The sequence below is a fragment of the Pempheris klunzingeri genome, chromosome 13 (genome assembly GCF_042242105.1).
Source record: "Pempheris klunzingeri isolate RE-2024b chromosome 13, fPemKlu1.hap1, whole genome shotgun sequence".
Taxonomy (NCBI): Eukaryota; Metazoa; Chordata; class Actinopteri; order Acropomatiformes; family Pempheridae; genus Pempheris; species Pempheris klunzingeri.
In genome coordinates, this window is record NC_092024.1 from 9,283,472 (window position 1) to 9,298,770 (window position 15,299).

Consider the following 15,299-nt stretch of genomic DNA (forward strand, 5'->3'; position numbering starts at 1 on the left):
TTGCTTTTATCTGGCCTACTTTCCGCCCTCGCTCTATATCAAGTTGTACACTATCTATATGTTGTTTTTCTGTAACACCTCCAAATGTTCTTCCTCCTAATCCTTTGTTTGTTTTTGTCGCTTCAACCCTGATGTTATTCAGCTTTTTCATTTAACTCTCAATTCCTTGTCCTTCTGCACGCCTGATTCTGCCTTCTGTAGGCTTTTTATTAACACATTGGTGGCCTCAGGCTGAAACAGTGTCCCTATATGTTGCCTGTCTGTGCTTATTTGTGAGTCTTGGCCTTTGCTTACCAGTGACTTCAGAAAACCCCACTATGAAGAAGAATCAGACTTTCCCTGCCAAAATGTTCCTTTTTATTCCTTTTTTTGTGTGTGTCAATGTCCGAAATATTCAGATAGCAGTTTCTCAATTTACCCAATGCTGACCGTCACTTTCACAGGTTAAATGACACATCGGCTGTCACTAATTGTTGTTTCACATCACTCTGTCAACATCAAGTGATGCGTCTTCAGGAGTCTTAGGATGCTCGCCCAACTCTTAGCACACTTTACTGTGTATTTTTTTATTATTTTTACTGTGTGCACTGGGCATCATTTGTAAGAACGAATTAAGTTCAGTCTCGTTTTCAGATGTAGCTGCAGGTTGTCAACATGAATAAGGCTGCCACTCAAAACTGTTTCTGTATTCTGAGCCAACAGACTTCAACTGAATGTTTTCAGTTTTAGTTATTCATCATTTTACTGACATGTTACTTGTTACTTTCAAATACTGAACGCTAAACAAATATATTCAGTAATGGAATCTAGCTGATTCTGATTCAATAAACCAAAACACTACACCCAAGGTTCATATTGGATAAAATGCTATTGAACCCCAACCCTAATTTCAAAGCCTTTAAAGAATTATCTGGCTGTCTGTAGTTTAAAAAGGAATGCATTCGTTCCTTGTTAGGCTCCAAGGACATCTCAGTGCAAAATTTGTTAGTAATCTCTTAGTTAAGACCCTTTTTCTTGTGCACTCTTATCAGTTATTTGTAAGCAAGTGTATGTTGCCGTATTATTATAAATTGCATGATTTTAGCCAGTAATGTTTAGTAAAAGTGCTAAGATACTTTCTTGGGCTAACTATAATGAGGTTGTTGGATATTTTCTGCCACGCGCTTTCACAGATTATAATTGTATGTGAACACAAGCAGTAAATATAAAAGTGATTCTGTCAGCAGTCCCTATATATCACACTGATGTTACTGCTGCCTGTTATATTTATGCAGCTTCATTTAGCTACACCTCTGAAAAGTTTGAAATATGTGCTGCAGTTTATGCAGTTTTAAGATTTTAAATTCATAAATTGAAATGATTTTAGAATAGTATATTCTAATTCTAATTTTCAAGCTAAGGGAACGTTATTGTTTTATTTTCGTGAAGCAAGGACCAATAGGCAGAGCGTGTGCATGTTGAAAATACATGACAAATATGCAGTAATAACTCAATGTATCCATATATGAATCTCGGTTTGTCCTGAGTGCTGAGACAAATCCTCATGAAAAATGTCATTTTTGTCACGAGCCAAAGGATTTGTAATTTCAGTAAATGCCTGTATTTCACGGTTATTTAGTCCCAACATCCCATTGGTCCCAAATAGAGGCAAGAGGCTACACTGGTTCAAATGACCGGAATAGTCTCATTATGGGTGCAGTAGGACAAAAACACCCTGCAACACTGTCAGTTAAGCAATATTAATGCAATTACAATTATCACCCCCAGAAAATGTGGCAATAACCAAACCCGTGTGTTAAGCCCCTCTGCTCAGTCCTGCCTTTTCTTCTCGAAGTTTGCAGTCAGTGCTAGCATTGTTCTTGTATCGGGTCATAAAGTCAGATTAGATAAGGAGGAGAAAAAAAAACTCTAGTGCATTAATTGTGCACTCTTTTAAATTTAGTATCTAAAGATGTTACACATAATACTGTCACCACAAGGTCTGAAAGCCAAATGACCCTTGAATTATAGGTCACTCTGTATTGTGTCATCAGTATGAACATACTACATGCATTCATTCATTTCTGGAAACACACAGGACATGCGGTTCTCCACATGCAAACACACATACTTGAGTCACCCTTGTGGCTTCAAGCCCTAGCATCACACACAGAGCAGCGAAGGCCAGATCACTGCAGTGACATGCTATCGGTGACACACTATCAGTGACACTTGGCCGCAGTCACACATATGACTCGTGTTTCAGTGAATAGTGATCAGCTTGCTTAAGTGTCTCAGTGGCACATCTGTTGGTCATCTGCCAGTCATTGTTGAAAAGAATTAAAGATCTTGGCTAGTGGCCCAGCTCCTGACAAAGAAGAATACAATTTTAGTATTGTTTTCCTGTTTGATTCAATGCATTCTGTGTCACTTCAGATGTCTCATATTGACTGTACTGTTGGCACAGCTGGTTGAATTAACCTATGTTTTACCCATGCTTATGACTCAGCTATAGGTGTCTCATTCAATCTCATTTCCAAGCAGTAGATGCTGTTGCTGTGATGCAGTGTGGGTGAAGGCACCACTGGTCAAGTCTTTTACAACGAACGGCACTTGTGACTTGTTTGCAGTTGTTACAACAACTTTTATTTCCAATTTACTGGAGTAGAGTCATTTACGTTGTCACACCAAAACTGTAAAAGCTTGGCTGCTTAACTCAAAGTGCCCTTAGTGTTGGTGAATTGCACCAACTGTTTTGCATCAAAGCTACTGTTTTGCCTCTTATACCACGATAGTTGTTGATCAGGAAGAAGCTCGGTATTACTTTTTGCCTATACTGTATTTTACTACTGCATTTAAATGAAAACTGAAATGAAAATATTAAAGGACACCACTCAACAGTCTGTTGCCCAAAGCTAAAATCTGAATCAAGATTACATTATGGAATTCAATTTTACTCTCTAATATGTTTCAGACTACAGACAGTGTGGCTGTATTCACTAACCAATTAACTTGGGAACATTCTGGCAACTAATGCTGTAGCTATTATCATTTGTCGACACACCCAGCACAGAGAGAGGCACACATGTGGGTATATTCTTATTCTTCAGTTTGCAAAAGCACACCCCATGCACAAAGCGTTTGTGTCTGTGGCAACAGGGCAGTGTTTAGGTGTGTTTGGGTCCTGTTCTACCAGCATTTTCCAGGTGGAGTATATGTGCTCTTTAATCTCTCGCCTATTGTGCTCTTGTCAGAATTAAGCCCTGGCACGGGGTACAACTATGTGGTGACACAAAGTTGCCTGGTTAATCATCTACCATGCCTGTCTGACATCAGCCTGAGTTGCAGCAGGAGCTGTTGGAGAGGAGAGTTTGAGAAAGAGAAGGACAGACGTGGGATAGGCGGGTATTTCAGAGGAGGACATTAGGTCCTCTTGGACATGCGTGCCAATTGGGTTGTGGTGACTTGTGCTTGCGCTTGCATGCTCTGTATTTTGAGGTGGAGGGAGCAGGATCATCATGGCCCCTGGAGTAAACCACATCTCTGCTCATCCCCCTCCCCACAAGCAGCAGCAGCACCACCACATCATTAGGAACAATATCCTCAACTCTCTTTCTCAATCAGAACATTTCATGTCATGCAATGAGACATTTTGGCAGCTGCCACCTTGACCCTGTGCTTCTCGCCCTCAGGGTGTGATGGCGTAAGTCTCTGTCAAACCTATGAACAGACTGACACTAACGCATAACTCAGTATGTCCGACTTTAATTCACTATATTCCGTTGAAGGGCTGAAAGTATTACGTAACATGTTGTACTGGTCAATGTCTTTTGTTTCTGGCCTATTCAAGGCGCTTGACACTAAACCTAGAAGATACATTTGTGTGCTTCTACGTGATGATCATAAACATTTCTTGCGGGAGGACGTTGAAAGTTATTTGTGGAGAATGTAAGCAAATTTCCAACAAAGTGAATAAAACTATTAAATGAAGAGCCACTGTAGCGTAAATTGGGAGTCTTCAGGAGTCTCTTTTTGCAATATAACCTTACAAAATAAAAGAAGTTTTCATTGTGACCATGATGTAAGATGCCCCTCCTCTGAAACAATAATTGATAAATACAATTATTCTACAGCTCGGCTTGTGGCTGTAAAAAAAGATTTCTCATTCTCCCCCTTGTAAGCATTTTTGAACCTGGCACATCGCTAGACTATCAGACGTGTCATGTATTTTTGTCAATTAGTGACTATGTGCCATACACCATAAGTGAACAGATTTGCCAGTTTTATTATACTGAATTTCTTCAGCTGTCCATGTCTGCTTTTGAACTGTACCTGCCCCTTAATCCTCTGTAGAAATACGCTTCTCCATGTCGAACCATTTTACAAACAAAGAGATATGTAAATGATATCAATAATAGCGGTTTAAATATTCATCATCAAAGCCTGAATTCATTCTCCGCTAAACACAATGTATGTTGCACGCCAAAAGGCTGTGCTAGTCTGTGCGGCATGTAGTCATGCATCTCCCAGTTTTTGAGGTTTTGTTCTTGCGTGCTGAGTGGAAAGTGGAAGGATTTTGCAGTGTTGAGGAGGACATTATTGACTCTTGTCCGTCATTGAAGAGGACAATTAAAAAGCATTTACTGAAACACAGCAAAGGTCAAACACACAAGAAAAGAACAATGTTAGTTTGCATGCAGGACATAGCAGCTACCGGATGTACCCCAGTTCTATAGGTATGTGCATAGAGCAGAACTACCATCAACTTAACAATGTTAATCATTTAATCAGCTAATCGCCTGACCATGAAAACAATCGCAACAACCAAACTCAATGAATAACATAATAGCAAATCAATCAATCAATCTGTACGTTAACAAGGTTAAACAGTTGATTTGCCACGTACACAGATACTCTGCTATATATGCCCAGTTCGGGTTTATGTTGCCAGTCCTTGGAGGGAGAAAGAAAGAGGTCATTTGGTGTGCTGCTTTCTTAGCTGGCAAATCCATTGATTAGTCAGGCCTGCATAAAGGTTGAGATTATCATGTCAAAAGTTGTAAGTTGTCCATGCAGTGCAGTGCTCTTGAAAATCAGAGGAAACCATTTGCTCCTTTGTTCCTTGTTAGTTAGCCACTCAGCTCTAATGCGTTGTGCTCCTGTTTGCTTCAGAAGCCAGCTGGCAGACTTTGTGTTGTAGCAGCTGGCATTAAATAAACTTATTCCAGGCAAGGTTTTGCGTTGGTGTCATAAAGAAGGTAGGCTGTTTTGCACAGGCCAGTCTAAGGCAGCCTTGGTCCAGGACAAGGTCAGAGGAGAACGCTTAGCTGGAGATCCATGAGAAAAGAGAGAGAGCAGTGGGGTGGGGGTCATGTGGCACACAATGACCATTGGTAGCTCAAAGTTGGATTCAGGATTGGAGTTCTCACCCAGGTGCAACACCTTGAGGAGTCTGGGGGATTGAGTTCACAAAAGGAGCCATTTTGTTCTCAGAAGAATCAAACATAAAAATCACATGATCCCACTATTTCAATATACAGCTGCTCCAACAGGAGCTGTATAGCAGAGCATGCGCCCATGTTTGATTGATGGCATTCTTCTGGTGACACGCTCTGATGTCTTGTGTCCTTACAGAATGTTTTGTTTGTACACCCCTTGGTGGAGAATACTGCAACAGATAAAGCACTGAGCATAAACGCTTCCTGAGGATCCTTTTGCCACAGGATGGTGCATATTCTAGTTATTCTAAACTGAAGCTATCAAAAGATCTGTACCCAAAAGATCCAGGCAAAAATCCTAGGGTTGAAACAGAATCAAGGATAGTTAGGTGAGAAACCACCATAACTTAGTCTTGATCACCAAGTAACGAACCGGAGTTCCAGAGTACCTGAATCGCAGCCACTGCCTCATACTTGTAGTTTTCAGGATGCAAAGCAACACTGAATCCAGCATATGTACAGGGGCACTCAAAGCTGCTCGCCTAGAAGCTGGACATGTCCTTGCACAACAACCCTGCTGTCAGTCAAGCCGCCCCATTACGTTGGGCATGACATTTAAAGTTGGGCGAAGAAGGCGGACAAAGTGCCCTTACCTCCTCCGTACTAGCCCTGCAGTAGAGCCCTTGTGTAGCGTTTGCGGATGAGTGTGTTTGTGTGTGTTGTGACTTTGGCCAGACTTGGTCTGGCATAAGGACAGCTGTCACATCTCCAACCTGTCACATGCGACACAGAGGAGATGCCACAGGCCGGGGCATCAGGAGACACAAGGACGGACAGAAGGAAAAGTGTCTGTGCATTTGTGTGTATGTGTGTGTACATGCGCCCATGTGTCTGAAAGAGTAAGGACGATGGAAGACGTGGGGTGGTGGCCACGTGAAAGGGTTTGACTCGGAGGCACCCTGTAACCTTGATGTACACACGCGTGCACACTCTTCACCCGCTTTCTTAAATCTAGTCCTTGAGCAGTTGAGTCACATCCCCCAGGGGCATGTAGTAAATACTATTTTGACGTCCAACCACCACCCCTGCAGGACACCCTCCTTGTCTTGCAGTCCTCTGACCCAGGCCATTTCAGTGCTCATTACATACCAATGAAGAAGTCTCTTCATTAAGGTCCTGCCTGTGGCCTATAAAGTAAAGACTTTTTTTTAATGTTCCCTCTCTAATAACTCTTTACATAAGTAAGCAGCAGTTGCCCTCAAGTGTATTTGGTTAAGGGCTTGTGTGTATGTGTGCTCAGAAACATTCATGGCCATTTGGGGTTTTCGTATTTTATTATAGTAAGAGAGCTATTCTGTTTCAATTTAAGTAATGGATTCAAGGCAGGCAGGTTAAAAGGTCAACTTTTGTTCTCATTAAGCTATCTTTTCAGTTAGTTCTTGTATATTTGGAAAGTTGTGGGAGGAGAAGAATCACGAGAGTTTTTAAATGCACCCCTTCAGCGCACTGTGTACTTCATAACCAAAACCAGCTGTCAAGTAAATCATTTGTATTGCCCATCTACACTTTAATTTACTTTAAACATCCCACTTAAGAAGCATGAAAACTTTTTCCTCCACAAAAATGTCATCATGAAATTTAGCTTGAGCTTCAGAGACAAACATATTTGTTTTGCTGTCTGTAGTCATGGAAAAAGTTACAGTATTTAAGAAAGCATTTTAAAAGTTATATTTTCTCTTTTCTTCAGGAGCTGTTGTAGAGTAATTGGCTACAGGTCATGGGCCATATATAACTTATTTGTTGATCGGTGGCCTTACACTGACTACTTTAGTCTGACTTTAATTAGCAGTTACACAGTCCTGATGGTCATAAATGATTTAAAACCAGTTTAGTCCAGACTGAAATATCTCAACAATTATAGGATGAATTGCTGTGGAATTTTGTGCAGACATTAATGGTCCACAGAGGAACTGGCCTTAGTGATCCACTGACTTTTCCTTTCCATCATGATGTTGACATTTGTGGCTTTGAATGAAGTATCTCAACAACAATTGGATGGTTAGCTGGGAAATCTGGTTCACACATTAACGCGCCTTCAGGATGAATTGTAGACAGACAGACAGGCAGGCAGACAGACAGGCAGACAGAGTGGCCGTGTTGCTTCTCAGTTTTACATAAAAATTAATTTGTGAAATTGTCCTTTTAAGTTTGATGTATAGTTATACTTAATTGAACAAGATGAAAAAATAACTATCCTTGTCCACATAGCTTAGGCTCCCTCGCACAGCACATTAATTTGGAATGGCAATAGCTAAAAGTTAAAGGGTCTGACTTTAGTTTTTGTTTATTTGTTTCTCTGATGCAATATGACTTGTGACAGCTCTTCGCTGTCTGCTGGGACGAGATGAGTCTGAATCATTCCACAAAAAGGCTCTCCCTCAACAGCGCCTTTGGTCTGACCGAATCCGCCGAGGTCCATTCAGAGCTGCCCCATGCTCTTCATCTGGCCCTCTCACCTTCCTGTTGGTTCTCATCTGTCTGTTTACTCTGTCCCAGTCCAAAGGAAGCATCCATTAAATCACCTTTAAAGATGCGAACGGGACTTGACAGCTACAAACTGGAGCAAAACAATCTTTTCCCAAACCCCCACGCCCACCCCGGCCCCACATCTCCATGCCTGTTCCTGTCTGTCCCATATCGTCAGCGGCAGAAGCCCTGAGCGCTGCTGTGAGACAGAGAGCAGTTCTTGTTTACTGATGCACACTATATTGATGTGAGCTGATTCCATCAGGCAACACTTTTAGATGCCACACACCCCGCTGTCTTCCACTGCCTTTCTACTTTACCCCCCTCATGTATCTCCCACGACAAGGCTGAAGATGCACCCATTATTGTGACTGCTGATATGTGCTATAGAGGTAATGTAGATTCACTAACTGCTCATTAATGGCCCCTTAATACAGTATATATATATATATACATCTTTACATGACATTTCATGTTACATGCTTATGACAAAACCCTGCTGCTTCGTGTGCCCCCAATGTTTGTCGTACACCTTGCACATTTTTATTGGTTTTTATTGTCTTTGATTATTTTAGTTGTTTTTCTGTATGATCTCTGTGTTCTATAATTAAACACAATGGTCAAAATCATTAGTTTACATGCAGATAAATCAATTCCACCCCACTTGGAGAGAAAATGTTCAGTGGGGGAATTTCTCTTTCCACCCACTCAGCCATGTTTTTCTCAAACCAATGGTCAGCTTGGTTTTGTGATCAGCAGACCAAAGTGTGTGTAATTAGTTAATAAGCCTGATCACGTTTGAGGCTGCTTTGCTGCAAACTGGTTGCACTGTGCCTCTGTCCATCATGTATGGTGGTTAGATTTCCTCTCACCACAGCGGGCAGCGATTATAACAAATGGATGAGTTCAAACCATCTGTAAGACATTTGATTAACACTGCCGAGCTTCTGTCGGGAGAGGGAGCCCAGAATTGTACTTGATGTGGAATTGCACTAATGACAGTGCCTGAGAAGGAGCCATGCTCTAGGAAAAACATCACAGAATGAGAAATTAGAACCTTGGAGAGACAGACGAGGTTTGCAGCGAGCAGCTCCGGGTGGCCTCTGCATCCATCTCACACATGATTTGATTGGTGCTCCCAGTCATCAGCTCAGCCTCACAGTGCAGCTGTTGAAGCTAATGTGGCATGAAACAAAACAGATGTTTCTTCTGGTGTCTTTCCTCGTCTCCTCTCTATCTCCGTCAATATTTTGGGACTTGCACACTTGTTGTGCACACATAGAAGTGTATGGTTCCCAGGGTTGTACTAATAGGATTTTTACTTGTAACAATATCATTTTACAAAAGTTGTAAATCATTTATTTTTTAAGAACGCAGATTGACTCTCCAACTGCTACAGAAAAACAAATTACTTCTGCAATTGCAGATGCCTTCAAGGAGATACTGTCCAAAAGTGCGCACCATTAAGCCCTTTTGAACAATTATTCCGTCTCACCCATCTCCATGATGACAGGCTTTTCCCTCGATTTCCAGTAGAATTTGATAAAATGGTGCACTTTGCATCATGAGACACTCTTCTAAAGATGCTTTGTACGTGGATTGGCCTTTAAAAATGAAGACACCCTTCAAACTAGTTCATTTTGTGCGTACCGCAGTTTTAACTAACAATCCCAAGTATGGCATCCCAGGCTGCGGCTATGTAAATGAGTCCCAGCTTCGTGTCAATGGCATTTTGCCTGTGGGTAGTGTTTTTGCTGAATAGCCTTACCAACCTGACTTTACCTTCTGTCTTTCTCAGGACACAGCACTGGACCCTGGAGAGGACGTGGCCCTTCTCTCAGTGAGCTTTGAGGATGCTGAAGCTACTCAAGTCTTCCCTAAACTCTACCTGTCCCCCAGCATTGAACAGTAAGCACATCAAATCAGTAAATACTTTTTTATGGTTCCATCGTCAGTTCATCCAGTTAATGCAGTTAAACGTATGTGAGATAGCGATTTGTGCGGGACGGCAAATTTGAAGAGATTTGGGGTCCAAAAAGACCTCAAAGTTGGACAATGTGGATGAATTGTGTATGTATTTAAGTCAGACAGACACATTCCTACAGTGTTGGGGGAAACTGAAAAGGTCTGCAAGTTTCTTCCAGTGTCACATGGAGGGGCAGGGAAGGTCAGCCAAAGGTGATTTGGGCCCGCTCGCTCTGCTTCTGAGTTCGAGAATGCAAGATGTATTTGACGGATTAGCGAGAGTGAGCTGTGAATCTAGCAGCATATTATGTCATTGTGAATAATCCCACATTCCAGTGTCTGGACTCATCAGTCAGTTCCTCAAAAACAACAAGGGAAGAACAAAAAAATCAGATGGATGACACACAGCGTCTGAGCTAGGGATGACTGGATGTCTACAGACATCTGGGGTGTTAACAGTACAGAGACTGTGTGTGTGTGTGTGTGTGTGTGTTCTGTGAGTCTGTGGGCACTCTGTGAGTGGGTACTTCAGCAGCGTGCGTATTCTCTTTGTTCAAATCCATTTTTTGTCTTGCTAGATTTAGTGTGCACGTATGGGTTTGTGTGCATTTGTCAGTTTACATTTGTGTGTGTGTGTGTGTGTGTGTGTGTGTGTGTGTGTGTGTGTGTGTGTGTGTGTGTGTGTGTGTGTGTGTGTGTGTGTGTGTGTGTGTGTGTGTGTGTGTGTGTGTGTGTGTGTGTGTGTGTTTGGATGCATGCATGCTTGTGGGTTTTTATATCCCAAATGTATGTGTCTGTTTTCATGTGTTTGTGTGCATGCACCAGTATTTGAATAGGCTTTGCTCTCAACACAAAGTCTTTGTAGGTGTGGATGTAGATAAAAGTGTGTGTGTGTGTGTGTGTGTGTGTGTGTGTGAGTGTGAGTGTGAGAGAGAGAGAGAGCCAGGTATGGGCCCACTCTAACCTCAGGGCCCCACGGTCTGGGCTTTCGTGCTCGGAATAATCTCAGGCTGATGTTTATTTACAAGCACACGCCCCGTCGCACCAGGTTAAGAGACCTCTGCTCCCCCGTACCACCACTACTCTTTCTCGCTCTCTCTCTCTCTCTCTCTCTCTCTCGCATCCTCCCGTCTCACCATGTTCCTTTTTCATCCTCATCTTCCGCGCTCCTCTGCGGCTCCTCTGTTTTGACGTCCTCCCCGGTTGTTTTTTTTATATTTTCACAATAATCACATCCTTCTTCCCCTCTTCACTCTCCTGCCATTTTCATTCCATTTTTGCACATTATCTCTCTCTCTCTCTCTCTCTCTCTCATTTACCGTGTGTATCCACTTATCTCTCACTCTCCAGCACAATGTCTAAAGCAGACACATGCACACACAGATGCTCCTCCTCTCCAATATGTAAAAATGAACTGTGACAGGACCTTATCCCCATGCAGCAACTGCAACAAAATACCCTAATTACACCACACAAAGCAAAGGTCACCTACCTACTGTTTGTCCTGCGTAATTCTCATTTGTTGCGTGCTGTGCATGTATAAGAGCATACTGTATCTAAGCAATAATATGAGACAAACAGCTATGTCTGCTTTATGTCACAATTCTGCTAACCTTGATGTAGCAAAACCTCCAAGATCTTTCATTTATCTCTATACTGTAGTATTACACACAAATACAAAAAAATGCAAGCTTCATGTTTAAATTTGGGCTGTCTGCGTACTGCATGTACTGTGCATTCTTGGTCATGTTTATTGGCAGTGTTTTAACAAGGAATGTGCTGTTTTGACACCTCTCTGCGCAGAAAATCTACTTGGTTGAAGAGGCTTTCATCAAGAGCGCTGTTATGGTTCTGAAATTGCAGGATACCTCAGGGTTTAGATATGTATGTTCACTGCATATGTGTGCCTGTTTTATGATGTAGCTGAGAGTGTGTGTGTGTGTGTGTGTGTGTGTGTGTGTGTGTGTGAGGGAGACTGACCTTACCACGGTCCCAGACCAGACAGAAGCTGTTGCAGTGGTGTTGGAGGCTCTCCTCCTCTGCCAGTTGCATGAGGAGAACAGACAGAAGGAGGCTAAAGGCAGTAGAGTGGAGAGCAGGAAGTGGGGAAGCTACGGCGCAGGGGATGGAGAGGGGTGGTTGCTAGCGGAGCAGCGGGGGGTTAGATAAAGGAGAAGAGGCTATAAAACAATCCCTCCTCATCTTAAACCCTCTAAGAAACATCTCAAAATGCAGAGGCTTAACCGTGCCGCATTGAGCCAAGCGCTCATTTACCACCCCTCTTCTCCTGCTTAATGTTGCTGCTTTGTCTTGAGACATTTGCAGATATGCATATCAAGGCCATGTATGAATATGCTCCGCTGCATGCTTTTGTGCACCTTTTTGTCAACTGTGTGGGAGTGTGTTAATTCATGACCCAGGGCAAAAATGTATGTCTTCTTCATCGTTGTTTGAAGACAAACAATTACGTGTTTATGTGTGTGTGTGCGCGCGCGAGGTCGTGGATGAATGCATTTGTATTGCAATGTGGATGCTACTTAATTTAGCATGCAGATGTGCGAGAGCCTTTTGCTGTACGTGTGTTCATGCAGATCTGTTACCCCGTTAGTTTTCCTCCGTGTCCTTGCTGACCCTTGTTAGTCTTTGCTCTTGTATAGATGCCCATTCTCTCTGCATTATCTCCAGTGAAGAGGAAAAGTCATTTGTTTGCAGCGTTCCTGCACATTTCTGTGGTTTCCTAGCAAGCATTTGACAGACAGCGACATTCAGGAGCTTCTGCATTAGCCCGAGCGACCACAAACATTCACAACATCATATAATGCCAGAATAAAATCCACATCAAAACAGCTTTGGAAATTGTTTAAATCAGTTCTAATTTTATGAAATAGTGAGGATAGCAGATGCGGACAGCTACAGAAATTGGCTCAGCTTCGGTTTTGGCACCCCTGGATTTCAGTGTTGGTACAGGCTGTCATATCAACTACATCTATTCAGTGTCAAAATGATCTGGAGTTCTTTATGTCTGCAGTCTTTCTGTCATTCCAGCTTTTAATCAATCATCCCATAATTTTTTTTCAGTTTTTCCTGTTGTCCGTGCATTCATCCTCCATCTGTCCACACATTTATTCTACTTTCCCCTCTGCCCCTATACGGCTGTCTTGTCTATGTACCGTGAGTTAAAATTCACTTTTCACAGTTTTTAAACAAACTCCTTTTTCTCAAAGTTAATCCTTAAGATTTCTCTCCTGGTTGATTTGTTGACAAAAATGGTTACTGTGGTAATTATAAGTGCAGATTAATACCACAACAAACAGTCGTTGAAAAATACAAGAAAATACAAGAAAACAGCAGCCAAACAAACATTTCTATTTTAATTGGTGCAGCTGCACAGGCCACAAAACGGCTTATCTTTCTCTCATATAACCATGTAACCATGACCGGAGGCATATTTTTAGGCTTGAAGTCTATTTTTTGGGATTTTTCTCTCGTGTTGTGCCAAAACGCTGGTGACCAGACAGAGGCTTGAAGCTTCTGCTAAGGTGCTGTCTTTGCTGTGCCTCCTGTGTAGACAGTGTTTTTTTAAAAAAAGCATCTTTTGGACACCCAGGTAGCTCACCTGGTAGAGCGTGTACTGTTTAGGCTTAGTCCTAGCCACAGCAGCCTTGATTCTAGTCCTGCCTGTGGCCCTTTGCCATATACCATGAAAATGCCAAAAAAGCATCTGTTGATTAACAAAAAATGCAGAAAATGACTGTTGTTTTGTTCTGGTGAGAGCCCAGCAAGGTGACGAGCACAATGTTTCCTGTGGCTGCTTCACAATAAAAGCCACCACAGTTGAATTAAGTAGGATCTTCTGTTTTCATTAGCAGTAACTTCTTGGACTACATGCTGCGTCATTTTCCTGAGAATCCCTCGTGCAGAAGAAGACAGTTTTAAGTACACAGCAGAAATGGCGGACTCCACCACTACTAAAAAAAAAGTAGTTGTACAGTAAGCATTATTTTAATAGAGCTTAGGAAATTGTTTAAATTAACCTGAGTATTATGAAACAGTGAGTGTAGCAACCGTGTCCAACCACAGACATCATGTCAGCTTCACTTTTGGCACCACCAGATTTCATTGGTTCAGGCTGTCATATCGACTACTCATCAATCCAGTGCCAGTGTCGGTTTCACTATGTACCTGTCTCTCTGTCATTGTATCATTTTTATCAATCGTCCAATCATTTTGTCCATTGCTCTGTTTTTCTTCCATTCATCCTCCGTCCTTCCATCTCTTACTCCCTTATCCTTCACACCGTTGTCTCGTCTGTATCAGTTTTTAAAATTCACGTCTTCCAGTTTTTAACTCCTGCATCCTCGGTCATACACCCCCCCACACACACCACCACCCCCCCCTCCTGTTTTCACATGTCTGCTGCCTGTCTCTTTTCTCTCCATCTTTCTCCGTTTTTCCATCACTCTCTCTCCTCTGCTGATCCCTCTGGCTGATCCTCAAAGGGAACCGAGAGAGTGAGTGGGACTTAAAAGAGAGAGAAGAGCTGCGCTCTACTCAGCAAGGTCGTCCCTCGCTCGACTGAAACGCAGCGAGGAGAAAAAAAAACAACACGCGGGAGAAGAGAGCTTTTCCCTCTCTCTCCTTTTCTCTTTCCTCCACCTCTCTACTCTTCTCTTTCATCACTCCTGAGTTGTTTGATATCTCACTTTCACTCTCCTTCAGCAGGGGCTCGGATCTAAGAGCTCTGAACGCAAACTTGTAAGCCCCCTGAGCTACAGTGTTATACCTCTATTTCTATTCCCTCTTCCTCTCCCTTTCTTACTCGCTCTGTTACTTTTTCTTCCCCTGTCTTCAAACAGATCATCACTGTAATGTTTTCTGCCTTACAGAGCGGCAAGGGGGGGAAAAAAGATGTTGAAAAACCCTGACAGACACCCACATTTTTACCAATAATGTACAGTGTACGTAGACTGTTGCATTGACTCCTCTCTTTGATAGGATTTTACCTTCATATTTGCTTCTGTTTCTGTAGAAATTATTGATTACGAGAAGTCAAATCACTGTTATCCTGTAGGCTTACAGATTCGCCTGCTTAAGATTCAGTGTTCATTTGTTATATAATGTTTTATGGCCACCCAGAAGAAAATGTACTGTGAAAGGCATGGTGTTACGCTGTGTAGCTCCTATAATTTTCCCTCCCTACTCATTTAAACTAGCTCTTAAGTGTTAAATAGATGCAGACATTTAGAGAATGTAAAAAATGTTGGCTATGGAGGCGTCTTCGGGTAGAATTTGTTGTCAAGCCAAATCATTTCTATAACAACTAATGTTGCAGAGGAGGTCGTGCTATGATCAGACCAAAACATGCGGGATTCACAGTATCACAGCGAAACA

The 15,299-nt window shown here is 42.3% G+C and overlaps 1 protein-coding gene across 1 annotated transcript in view; it reads left to right on the top strand.

The window, feature by feature from the left end:
• babam2 (BRISC and BRCA1 A complex member 2) overlaps nucleotides 1-15,299 on the top strand; it is a 71,469-nt gene that overhangs the window by 34,626 nt on the left and 21,544 nt on the right. The window contains exon 7 of the mRNA XM_070841984.1: nucleotides 9,742-9,851. Within this exon, the coding sequence (XP_070698085.1) occupies nucleotides 9,742-9,851 (110 nt within the window). The remainder of the gene's footprint in view (nucleotides 1-9,741; nucleotides 9,852-15,299) is intronic.